Source organism: Ailuropoda melanoleuca, chromosome 1 (assembly GCF_002007445.2).
Source record: "Ailuropoda melanoleuca isolate Jingjing chromosome 1, ASM200744v2, whole genome shotgun sequence".
Lineage (NCBI taxonomy): Eukaryota > Metazoa > Chordata > Mammalia > Carnivora > Ursidae > Ailuropoda > Ailuropoda melanoleuca.
In genome coordinates this window covers 169,521,341-169,535,152 of record NC_048218.1, presented here as the reverse complement: position 1 = coordinate 169,535,152, position 13,812 = coordinate 169,521,341, and the positions used below count along the sequence as shown (strand labels likewise).

The 13,812-nt window shown below is 35.4% G+C and overlaps 1 protein-coding gene across 5 annotated transcripts in view; it reads right to left on the bottom strand.

Moving 5' to 3' along the window:
• Window positions 1–13,812, bottom strand: part of BBS9 (Bardet-Biedl syndrome 9) — a 429,330-nt gene that overhangs the window by 310,641 nt on the left and 104,877 nt on the right. For all 5 annotated transcript variants that reach the window (XM_034670282.1, XM_002921839.4, XM_034670287.1 and 2 more), the window contains 2 exons: window positions 10,325–10,409; window positions 324–507 (listed from right to left, as the gene is read on the bottom strand). In XM_034670282.1, coding sequence (XP_034526173.1) covers window positions 324–507; window positions 10,325–10,409 — 269 coding nt within the window. The remainder of the gene's footprint in view (window positions 1–323; window positions 508–10,324; window positions 10,410–13,812) is intronic.

Below are 13,812 nucleotides of genomic sequence, written 5' to 3'. Positions count from 1 at the left end.
ATTACTATGCTCCGTTCTGCTTGTAAAACAGTCTGGTGTTCTTTTGCAAGCATGTTGAACTGCCATGTTTGGAAAGCATAAATGTATACCTGAGGCCAATTCGCCAAGACATTCTGTGCAAAGTAAAATGACTGGCGAAACCAAATGTGTGTTTTATATCAAACTTGTATTCAAACTTTAAAAGTTAAAATTTCCATTACATGTTCTGTATAAAACTATATTCCTAGATGTTTAAAATATATGTGTATGAATTTGGGTTTTCCTGATGTATGTAACATAGCCTTGACATATGGAAAAGATAAAAGAAAAATCTTTTTACACACCTGAGCAATACGGGAGAAAACAACTTGGGCTACAATCAAGTTTCTTCATGAATCGAATCTGTCCATTATCCTTAAGGCAAAAAAAGTTTCTTTCACCAAGAACAAAAACAGAAGATGCTGACTGATTGAAAGAGACAATACATATATCGAGTGCTTGCTCTCCAATATTTAGAGTCCAATCCACCTACAAAGGAAAACCTAAGATCAATTTAGTTGCTAAAAACAAAGCTTTTCAGTCACTTTCATATCAATTACAATTAAGAAATTCTTTACAACAAAGCAGACATAAAGATTGGCTAGCCTCTAGCCTTTCACTTCTTTTTTTTTTTTTTGCGATGACCATATTTCTGATATTTTATACATTCTAGTAGGGCTTGTCCCATCTTTTACCAGATGATAAAAACTCTTCAGTGGTTCAAAATTACTCATAAATTTGGGGAATGGGGCAGGAAAAAAGAATACTCATATAAATTTAACCATGGAGGTGTAAGACCTGTACAATAAAAACTACAAAACATCGATAAAGAAACTGAAAAACACTAATAAATGGAAAGATATGCCATGTACATCAATTAGAAGAATTATTATTATTAAAATGGCCATACTATCCAAACTGATCTACAGATTCAAATCCCTATCAAAATTCTAATGCCATTTTTCACAGAAATATAACAAAAATCCTAAAATTCATACAGAACCACAGAAGACTCCAAATCGCCAAAGCAATCTTGAGCAAAAAGAATAAAGCTGGAAGCATCAAATTACATGATTTTAAAATACACTACAAAGCTATTCTTAGCAAAACAGCATACTGCTGGCATTTAAAAATAAAAATAAAACACCTAGACCAATGGAACAGAAAAGAGTCAAGAAATAAATGCATTTACAGTCAATTGATCTTCAACAAAGGTATCAAGAACACACAATAAAGACAGTCTCTTTAATAAATGGTAATGGGAAAACTTGATATCCACATGCAGAGGAATGAAATTGGACCCCTATCTCATACCATATCAAAAAATCAACTCAAAATGGATTAAAGACTTAAACATAAGACCTGGATCTGTAAAACTATTAGAAAAAAAACATAAGGTGGTATCTCAATGTGGTTTTGATTTGAATTTCCCTGATGGCTAATGATTTTGAACATACAAGACATAAAAGAAGACACATGGCCTGATTCCCTCTATGAGAAATTCTAGAACCTGAGAGCTAACTAAAGACTCCTATAGACTCGATCAGTGAGGAAAGCCGGCTCAGCCTGTCCGGCCTCCTTTGCCCTGAGCTACGGTTGCCACATTGAGCAAATAAAAATACAGGACACTTAGTCCTGTTCCCACAGATAAACCACAAATCATTTTTTTAGTGTAAGTATGTCCCATGCACTCATTATTTGGGACATCCATGGCACAGACACACATTGGACATAATTATACTAAAAAATTATTCATTGTTCATCTGCAAATCAAAATAAACTAGACATCCTGGGATGCCTGAGTGGCTCGGTCTGTTAAGCAGCTGCCTTCGGCTCAAGTCATGATCCCAGAGTCCTGGGATCAAGCCCCACGTTGGGATCCCTGCTCAGAGGGGAGCCTGCTTCTCCCTCTCCTACTGCCTGCTAGTTTCTCTACTTGTGCACTCTCTCTCTTTCTCTCTCTATGTCAAATAGATAAATAACATCTTAAAAAAAAAAAACATAAGGGCGCCTGGGTGGCACAGCGGTTAAGCATCTGCCTTCGGCTCAGGGCGTGATCCTGGCATTGTGGGATCGAGCCCCACGTCAGGCTCCTCTGCTATAAGCCTGCTTCTTCCTCTCCCTCTCCCCCTGCTTGTGTTCCCTCTCTCGCTGGCTGTCTCTATCTCTGTCGAATAAATAAATAAAATCTTTAAAAAATAAATTAAATAAATAAATAAATAAATAATTTAAAAAAACATAAGGAAAAGCTTTCTGTCATTGGTTTGGGCAATGCTTTTTCAGATATGACATCAAAAGCACAGGCAATAATAGTAAAAATAGACAAAAGGGGTTGCATCAAACTACAAAGTTTCTGCACAGCAAAGGAAATAATTAACAGTAAAGAGACAATCTATGGAATGGGAGAAAATACTCGAAAACCATCCATCCAATAAGGGTTAATACTCAAAAATATATAAGGAACTAGACAACTCAATAGCAAGAAAATAGCCTGATTTAAAAATAAGCAAAAGAATTGAATAGATGTTTCTCAAAAGATATACAAATGGCCAACAGGTATATGAAAAAAATGCTCAACATCACTAAATCATCAGGGAAATGCAAATCAAAACTACAATGAGATAGCACGTCACATCTAGAATGGCTATTACTAAAAAGACAAGAGATAACAAGTTTTGGCAAGGATGTAGAGAAAAGGGAATCTTTGTGTACTGTCGGTGGGAATGCAAATTGGTACAGCTACTATATAAAATGGTAGGGAGGTTTCTCAAAAATTAAAAATAGAATGATTATATGATCCAGCAATCATACTTCTGGGCATATATTCAAAAGAAATGAGAACAAGATATCAAAGAGATATCTACATTTCCATGTTCACTGCAGCATTATTTGCAATAGCCAAGATATGGAAAAAACCGAAATGTCCATTGATGGATAAATGAATAAAGATATTATATATAATATATATACCATATAATGTGTATAATATAATGGGACATTGTTCAGGCTTTAAAAGGAAGGAAATCCTGCCATTTGTGACATGGATGAACGTGGAGGGCATTATGCTAAGCGAAATAAGCCAGGCACAGAAAAACAAATACTGCATGATCTCACTTATATGTGGAATCTAAAAAAGGTAAATTTATATATGCAGAGAGTGGAATGGTGGTTGCCAGTGTCTGGGGAAGAGGGAAATGAGAAAATGCTGGTCAATGGGTACAAATTTTTAGTTACACAGAATGAATAAATTCTGGAGACTTACTCTATAATACTGTATAATACTGTAGTGTATCACATGTATACTTGAAATTTGTTAAGATAGATCTTAAATGTGAACATTAAAAAAGGTAACTATGTGAGGTGATAGATGTGTTAATCAGCTTAATTATGGTAATCATTTCACAATGTATATACATATATCAAAAGACGTAGCTTACCATAAATTTATACAATTTTTATTTGTCAATTACACCTCAATAAGCCTGGAGGGGAGAAAAAGGCAGGTAGAGAATTGGGTGAGAGAATTCCCTATGCAAAGTGAGCCACCTATACAAAGATCCTATGACAGACAAGGAGGGACCATGACTTGTTCAAAAAATATATATACACACATAAAGAAGTTATCTGCTTCACTGAAAAATTTCCCTAAGGAAAATGTCCATATTGTGTTTACTTTGCAAACCAAATTGAATAATTAGTAAAACCTAACCAATATTGTTGTAACTATAATGTTTTAATATAAAGACAATTTAAAAATTTATCAATATGTACATACACAGCAGTCATCAAGTTATCCCAGTAATACAGACAGGAACGTCTACACCTCAAGAGCTACTGCAGGGTAACTCTGTATCTCTGGAACATGGTCAGTGTTTAAGAAATGCTTCTTAAAATAATGAAGGAATGAATGTAATGAACATGCTCTCCAGAATTCAGCCCCCAATCAATTAATATTTTTAAATTAAAAAAAAAAAAGAGGAAAGACACTGGCTGACATATACTGACATATACTGTATACGGCAATGACAATGAGATGGCTACAGAAAAGCATCTGGACAAAGAGGAAATAAGACTGCCCTCAACGTTAGGCTATAATCAACAAACAATGGATCAAAAAAGAGATGTGAAAACTCACACTAAAGATTCAAATTTATGGCCATCAAGATATGACCTAAATATTTATCTACTTCAGGTATTAAGATATCTGAAGAAGGTATGAAATCCAAATGGGGCTGGACAGAAGAACAAATATTATTGGTGTGTATATAAAAACAACCTGAAGGAGGGAGAAAGCATAGTGAATATAGACAGATATATCAGATTATCTCAATCTGAATCAGGATCCAACACTAAGAAATTATCCAATTACCATTAAGTTCAAGTCTAGCTTACCTGTATGAAAAGATTCCACTGTACACAAAACATAAATGTCAGTTCCATGAATCACATTTCTCCTCACATTTTAATAGGCTGGCATTCTAGCATTAAATATCACTGTTAGGGTGCCTGGGTGGCTCAGTCGGTTAAGTTTCCGACTCTTGATTTCAGCCCGGGTCATGATCTCAAGGCCATGAGACAGAGCCCTGTGTCAGGCTCCATGCTGGGATTGGAGCCTGCTGAAGATTCTCTCTCTCCCTCACTGGGTGTTATACACAAATAATGAATCATGGAACATTGCATCAAAAATTGGGGATATACCGTATGGTGACTAATATAACAAAATAAAAATTATATAAAAAAAAAAGATTCTCTCTCTCCCTGTCTGCCCGTTCCCCGCCTTCTTTCTCTCTCTAAAGAAAAAAAAGAAAGAAAAGAAAAGAAAAGAAAAAAGAAAAGAAAAGAAAAAATATCACTGTCTATAACGGGCTAATGTGTCCCTGTTTCTGAGAGATGACGATTCATTCAGAATGGAGGCAAACCAAGTTTCTGAGGCTACAGACTGAGATCCAGCCAGTAAACACTTTTAATTCACTAGGTACTGAGTGCCACTCTCTGTGACCTCCCCTTAGGGGAATATACCACATTCTAAATTAGTGAGTCTCAAAAAAACACAGAAGTTTACTGAGAATAATTTTAAAATTCTTCCACTTCCAGCCAAGATAGAGTAATAGGAAAAAGACCTTACCATCCCACCTGAAACAATACAACATGGACAAAATGTATGAAACAACAGTTTGCAAGGCACTGAATATCAGACAACAAAGGACAGCAATTCCTTGAAAACAAAACAAATGAGGTGAGTGGTATGACTGCTCTGTCCATGAGACCGTTTTCAGGCCATGGCACAAGGAAGAGGAATCAGGCAAGGCCCAGCAAACTCCCCGAATTGAGGAAATGAACACTGGGAGTACAGAGAAACCAAAGCAGCTGAGTTCACAAGACAGCATGCCAAAAGGGAGAGAGCAGCACAGGGACAGAACTTTGACATCTGTAAAGAAGCCTCTCAAATATTCATGAGTACTTATCAGCACATTCATGTAAGGAAACTACTCAAAGTGAGGGAAAGAACCACCCAAAAGGATTAGAGGTAAAAGTGCCCAGCATTCATACCACCTGGAATACTGCCTGTGCCTGCCAGCCAGATTGGAACACCTCATAATTCAAAGGACGCTGAGTAGAGCACTCAGAAGGGTCTTGTCTCAGGAGTAGGGAATAAGCAGTCTCAGGATGAGTGCTGCTCTGGTCCTAGCTAACAACCCAAAGGATCAAACTGTCCAAGTACCATAACTGTGTCCCAGGCCTAAGCTCAGGAACAGTTATAGGAATACAAAAATATCTGGCACCCAAAAGTAAAATGACTGTATCTGGCATCTAATAAAAAATCAGCATACATGTAAAGAAATAAGAAAATATGGTTCACAAAGAAGAGATAAATAAATCAACTAAAACTGACTCAAAACTGATGCAGGTGTTAGAAAACAAGGACATTAAAACAATTATTATAATTGTATTCTACATCTTCAAAAAGTTAAGTAGAGATTTAGAAGATATAACAAAAAAAGAAACCAAATTGAACTTGTAAAGATGAAAACCATGAGAGTTAACAGCAGATTAGACATTATAGAAAAAAGATTAGTAAGCTTGAAAACACAGCAAAAGTTATTCAAAACAAAATAGAAAAAAAAAATGTTTTTAAAGAAAATAAAATCTGTGAGCTGTGGGACAACTTCAGGTAGCCTAATGTTTGTGTAACTGGAGTCCCCAGAGGAGAGAAGAAAGATGGAACATTTAAAAAAAAAAAAAAGAAAGAAAAAGTTGGAAGAATCAAGAGCTAAAATTTTCTAATTTTCATGAAAACTACAAATTCATAGATGCAGGCAGCTCAACAAATCCTAAGCACAAAACAAAGAAAAGTACACAAAGCACATCATAGTCCAATTGCTTAAAAAAAATGGTAAGAGAAAATCAGAATAGCAGCCAGAGAAAAAAGATATTATGAAGAGAGGAACAAAGATAAGAATGTAGGCAGACTTCTCATGAGAAACAATGGGAGCAAGAAGAGAGTGGAGCAACCTCTTAAAATGCCAGGGATGAAACAATCGGTCAAACTAAAATCTTATACCCAAAGAATACATTTTCAAACACAGAGGCAAAAAATACTTTTTGAGACACAGAAAAACTGAAAGAATTCATCACCAGTGGACTCGCACTGAAATAAATGTGATACCAAGTCCCTCAGGAGGAAGAAAAATGACACCAGATGGAAATAGGGCCTACACAAATTAATGAGGAGTACCAGAAATGGTAACTACATGGGTAAATATATATTTTTCTTCTCATTTAGGTCACATTAAAAGATACTGGCCATTTAAACAAAAATAGTAACAATGTAATATGGAGTTTATAGTGTATATAAAAATATAATATATGACAAGAGGCTGAGAAACAGAAGTATGGTTCTTATATGTGAAATAGTATATCACTGAGAATAGATCATGGTAGGTTAAATACAGCAAACTCTAAAACAAATCCTAATATAACAAAACAAGGAGTTATAGCTGATAAGCCAATAAAGATAAAATGGAATCATACAAAATACAGAATAACTGTAAAAGAAAGCAGAAAAACAGAAACAAAGGACAGATAGATGGGACAAATAGAAATCAAATGGTGACATGACAAAGTTAAACCTACTCATATTAATAATCACATGAAATGTAAATGGTCTAAAAAACAAATTAGAAGGCAGAGCATACCATACTAAACAAAAAAGCAAGACCCAACTATGTGCTGCTTAAAAGAAATGCATTTTCACTACAAAGACACAAATTGGATAAAAGTAAAAAGATGGAAACAGATATATCAGAATAACACTCATCAAAAGAAGAATGCTACTAGAGCAAAAAGGTAAAGAGGGTTATTTGATAATGAAAAGGGTATATGTTCATCATGAGACATAACAATCTTAAATGTTCATGTACCTAATAAAAGAATTTCAAAATACATGAAGCAAAAAAACTGACAAAATTTCAAGGAGAAACAGAAAATCCGCAGTGAGATTTCAACACCCCTCCCCATATAAAAGACATAAATTAGTTAAAAAAAAAAATCTAATAAGGATACAGAGATCTAACAATGCTATCATTCAATCTAACTGACATTTACAGGACACCCAAGAACAGCTAAAAAATGGACATTCTTTTCAGGTGCTCAATGAAGATTTACCAAGATAGACCATATTCCAGGCCATAAAACAAATCTCAGTAAATTTGAAAGAATTCAAAGTCATACAAAGTATTTCCCTGACCACAACAGAATTAAATTAGAAATCAACAAATAGTTAAGAGGTAGCTCTGAGTAACATAGGCAGCTTTTTTTTTTTTTAAAGGTTTTATTTATTTATTCGACAGAGATAGAGACAGCCAGCAAGAGAGGGAACACAAGCAGGGGGAGGGGGAGAGGAAGAAGCAGGCCCACAGCGGAAGAGCCTGACGTGGGGCTCGATCCCATAACGCCGGGATCACGCCCTGAGCCGAAGGCAGACGCTCAACCGCTGTGCCACTCAGGTGCCCCTACATAGGCAGCTTTTAACTGCCTTCCCACAACTACCTTATTAAAAGCATTCCACTGGATAAATTCCATTTCTCTGAAATAGACTTGATGTTCCACGGCATCACAGTCCTGTCAAGTGACTGTGGTGTAACAAAAGGAAGTTTTACTGCTATTTCTTACTCTACTTATTAATTAAAGGAGAATGGGAAAAATCACTCAACTGTAATTGCTTTCGGAATACATCCTCAGTGTAAGGCACAGAGTTGTATCAATAAACATGTACAATAAATAAGTAAATGGTATTCCAGACTAAATAAAAAAATATGTGTAGAAGCCTTGAATCAAGAACAGCCATGGAATATCTGGAACAATGAGAAGCCCATGCGGCTGGAGTGTAGAATATAAGGGACAAATGGAAGAAAACCACTACTGAGGAGGAGGTCAAGGACAATTTGACTACCATTATCAATGTCATCTTCATCATCTAGATATTTTGCTAAGTGCTTTATATATATATATATATATATATATATATATATAAACACACACACATACACATATATATTTATATATACAAATATATATTTATTTATATATATATTTATATATACACATTCACATATATGTATTTCTAATGGCAACACTGTAAAATGGGTATTACCACCATTTTACAACTGAGAAAACTGAGATTTAGCAAGGTTAACAAACTTGCTCAAACTTGCTCAAAATTAGTAGTAAAGTATAGCTCTCAAGATCTGACTCCAAGGAGCACCTGGGTGGCTTAGTCGGTTAAGCACTGGACTCTTGGTTTCAGCTCAGGTCACAAACTCATGGGTCGTGAGATCAAGCCCCAGACCAGCATGGGCTCTGCGCTTGGTGGGAAGTCTGCTTGAGGATTTTCTCCCTCTGCTCCACCCCCTACTCACATGCGTACTCTTTCTTTCTCTCTAAAATAAATAAATAAATCTTTTTTAAAAATCTGACTCCAAAGTCTGTGCTTTAACTATTATCAGTATGGTGCCTCCAAATTCTGTGAAAAGGTATGTCATATTTGTATTTGCTATGCTCTCTCTTTCACTTTTTACTCTTTTTAAGAAAATATGTCTTCATCTCCTTCTTGGCTCTTTTCAAGTTAGCCCTCCTTCCTACCTTAATTTCTATATCCTAATACAAAAAACATATTCTCTAATATTCTTCCTTCCTTGATACTCTAAATTCCACATTATTTCTTCATGTGGTTTCTTTCATATGTGTCCATCTCAAATACACTACTATTTCCTTTTTGTTGTTGTTGTTGAAAATTTTTATTTATTTATTTGACAGAGAGAGAGAGACAGTCAGCGAGAGAGGGAACACAAGCAGGGGGAGTGGGAGAGGAAGAAGCAGGCTTCCAGCGTAGAAGCCTGACATGGGGCTCGATCCCAAATGCCAGGATCACGCCCTGAGCTGAAGACAGATGTTTAACGACTGAGCCAGCCAGGCGCCCCTACACTTTACTATTTCTATTATAATTTTCAAGTCCTTCTGTTATTCCTTCCTGTCTATGGAGGTTCTCAGGGTAAAGAGTTCACAACCACATCTATTCCCTAATTTTCATTAAAATATTTCCACTAATTTATCATTTACAATTTTTCTTCAAACTATTTTTCAAGTTACCAAACTTCCACCTTTGTCTTTGAGCCAATTTTATCTTTGTGGGCTATGAATTTTTATCTTTTACTTATATATTTAATCACATGCCTACTCGTAGCAATATTTTTGCCTATTAAAGGGTTTTTTTTTTTTTTTAATTTTTCTCGTTTGGCTATGTTGGTTTATAATCACTTCAGTTAAAAGTGACCTCATCTGGGGCGCCTGGGTGGCACAGCGGTTAAGCGTCTGCCTTCGGCTCAGGGCGTGATCCCGGCGTTACGGGACCGAGCCCCACATCAGGCTCCTCCGCTAGGAGCCTGCTTCTTCCTCTCCCACTCCTCCTGCTTGTGTTCCCTCTCTCGCTGGCTGTCTCTATCTCTGTCGAATAAATAAATAAAATCTTTAAAAAAAAAAAAAAAAAGTGACCTCATCTGGACATTTATAATTCTAGTGGTGCAACTCTATAATCTAATAAATTATAACAGGACCAGGCATGTGTCTCCATTGCTCAATAATAGCCAACTAAATTTTTGCCCATTGATAGAATCGTAACATAAAAAAGAAAAATAGCTAAAATAAATATTTTTTAAAACTTTATTCCCAGGAATTTTTTATTCTGAAAAGAAAACTGGTAGTTAGATATGACATTACTGAATTTTTTTTATATTAAAAAAGGCCTTACAACAAGTCTTTTTCCAGAACCAAGTTTTTGTTGTTCAGTCTCCTGTCTTCTATCTGCATCCGTTGCAAAAGCAAGTACTTGGTACCTGTTTGAAATATATGAATAATTATAAGTGATTTTATAGTTAAAAAGTGTAAATTATTTTAAACTTTAAAAGCACATAATCTATAAACTTATGCATTACTTTTGTCTTGATTTTAAAAACTGTAAAATTTAAGACTGAATTCTTATTGATTGACACTGTGACATGAAACTATGTAAAACTGTCATGATAAAGAAATTATAACCATGTCCCAAAATTCAATATTGAGAAAATAGTTCTGCCAACTATCAAAGCATTTCCATTAGCATTTTATATAACAAACAACAATATTCAAGAACGATCCAGCACCAAAACACCACATAGAAAAAAACCTAAATAATGCAAAGCAGCCAGATGTAGTAGAAATTGTAACAGATATTTTATGAAACCCAGAAGACCACAGTTTAGTCCCCAGCTAATGCACTTACTAGTTGGCAAATTAATCACTGTGTCTTATCTTCCCCATCTATAACACGGGAATAATAATCTCTAACTCAAACATGGTTAAAAGAATTTAAAAATAATTTAGTGCCTAGTATAGTATCTGGCATATATTAGGTGCCCAACAGATCAACAAACAGACAGACACAGATTTACATATAAATAGAGATCAATCACCTAGTAGTGTATCTGGTAAGTTCTCAGTAAGGGGCATTATGGACATTATGACTTTCTATAAGTGTTTGATAGCTTTTATTTCATTAGTAACCTTTAGCTTAAATCATTGTTAAAAACAATTTACAAATATCATTCAATCTAGAAATGATTAACATATCCAATAAAATTTAAATTCCCTTATTTCCCATTAATTAATGGTATACAGTTTAATAATCCTACTCTAATGAAGAAATTCAGACTCATAAATTCCTTTCTCTATTAAATCAAAACTCTTCCATTTTTCTTCCATAGGTAAAAGGAAAGTTAGTAGATATGTTTGGATATCTCACATTGTCTATGAGAAAGATGAAAGTATAAAAATCAGTGACCTGAATGAATAAAAGCAATGTGGAATACCTAAAAAAGAACTAAAATGTACACAGGTATTCAAATATCATATACCAACTCTTAAACTATCTCAATCAGGAATACTTGGTTAAAAAAAATGCCTTAAATTGCAGTTGGATACAAAATGACTATGAGTTAAGATAGACTTTGCAATCAGTCTTACGGTTAATACGAAAGCTGAATGTACATGAATTTCATCAATTCAATAAACATGTAGTGATCCAATATACCTAACATATCTAAGAGTGCTCTGTGCTAATAATAGGAGGTATGCACACGGTACCAAGGGAACGTCGTGGCAGAAACAAGTAATTGAGATGGAGTGTAAAATATATATATACACACACACACACACATATATATATACATATTTATGTTTTAGTATAGGTTCAGGAGCAGATATATACACATATATATGTTTTAGTATAGGTTCAGGAGGAGAAATCCAGGTTTTAAAGAATGAGTGAACACTCATCATGCTGGTAAAGAGGTAAAGGCATTATGGCAAGGCGAACAGCACATGAAAAGGCAGGTGGTAAAAAAAGACATGAAAGGCCACAACAGGAGTTTAGGAGAGATGCATGGCAGGGAGGAATGAGTCATAGGAAATGAGACAAAAAAGGTAGGAGGGTGAAGATTTCAGCCTTGTAAACCATGCTAAGAAATTCCATGGGCAGCTGTAGGAAATGTCTCCATCCCATTTGAGACTGACCTACAAAATCCCTCTGTCTCCAGCAGTGCCAAATAATTAGACCTCACATTCCAACATTCAGATAGGATTATTTTACTCTTCCCAGTACACAGTAACAGAAATAGTATGCACTGGGGACTAACATCAGCCCCAGAGCTGGGCCTGCTATGGATCCAATCAGGCAATTAATTACATAGGTGGTTCATTTCCTGCACACACCAACCTACTAGAGGATGATATGGATATTAATGAGATTGTTGTAAAAATCCAAAGCTTTCGAGTTGTTTGAAGCTTCTTATAGAACTACAAAGCACTATTATATCATCCAAGAATAAGTGAGCCCCTAAAGAGGCCTCATTAACATCAAAACAGCAGGCAGAGACACAGCTAAAATTGACTCCTGATTTCCAAATCCAGACCATTGCTCTTCCTGGATGACAACTCAGAAGAGTATTTTATTACTAAATGTAACTGACAGTAAATTTAGATGATGACAAACTTATAATAGCATCTATTTTATAGTTCTTCCTTAAGTCCTCTTTACTGTGACCAATAATGTACATGGGAACCTATTTCCAAAACCAAACAATTCCAGGCAGACTTGGAAATTCTGAAATAAAGAAAACACTTGGGGTTTTTTTTCTTACCACTCAAATGTTCAGTGATATAAGCTAAAGAATAAAATTCCCTCGATGAGACTGCTGAAAGAATAATCAGGCCCAGTGTAATAAGATTTTACAAAAGAGTGGGTCACATGTGTTTCTCAACAGAAAGGCACTAAGCACAAATACAGCAAGTCCAGGAGAATGGTAGCGCTTTTTGACCCAATAGCCACAAATGCTTAACAGGTCCAGTGGAACACCAATGACAAACTCAGCCATATAATTGAGTGCTCTTCCATATCACATCGTAAAAACAGCACCAAGTAACTAAAATATGGATTGAGGTGTCACAGAGCACAAAACCAAACCCTTCAAAATCATTTCTTTTCAAATGAAACATAGTTGTCACCTCAAAGGTATCAGGAGATCTTGGAAACTTGATATTTAACCCAGAGAACTCTACTAGAAATGGGAACTCCGGATACAGAACATTACTATGTCCATTACAAGTAAAGCTAAAACATTCTTAATTATGCCAGGAAGAATCCTTTTCATTGAAAGATGCCAGTAACAAAATGGCTTTCCTTACAAACTTTTCACTCTTTCATCCAGTTCTTGTTAAACATCTCCCTTTGGCAAGGTACAATGCTAGGCATTTCAGGAGATACAAAATCCCTGCCTTCAAGGAGCAGTTAGCCCTGTCAAGGAGAAAAACAAGCAAATATGTAATTCGGTTAAAGCATGACTAGTACTTGTGAAAAGAGCAAAAAAAAACTACTCTGTAAAGTTAAGAAGGAGGAGGTATTACTTATGGCTAGGTCAGCAAGAGGAGCAGGGAGGCTTCCAGACATAATTTTCATATACAGAGAAGAAAGGAAAAACTTCAGATACAGTACAGCATGAGCAAAAGAGGAGAGAGAGAAAAGCCATATGGAAAACAGATATTTCAATTTGGCCAGAGCCTAAGGTAGGTGAAGAACATAATATTCTTTTTAAAATATTGTCAGTTAAACTCTACAAATAATTTAAAAATACTTCTTTAAGGCCACTTATCTACTTAGCTATGTACTAGGTACACGTAGGGGTATCGGGGTTGGTGTGCAGCAAA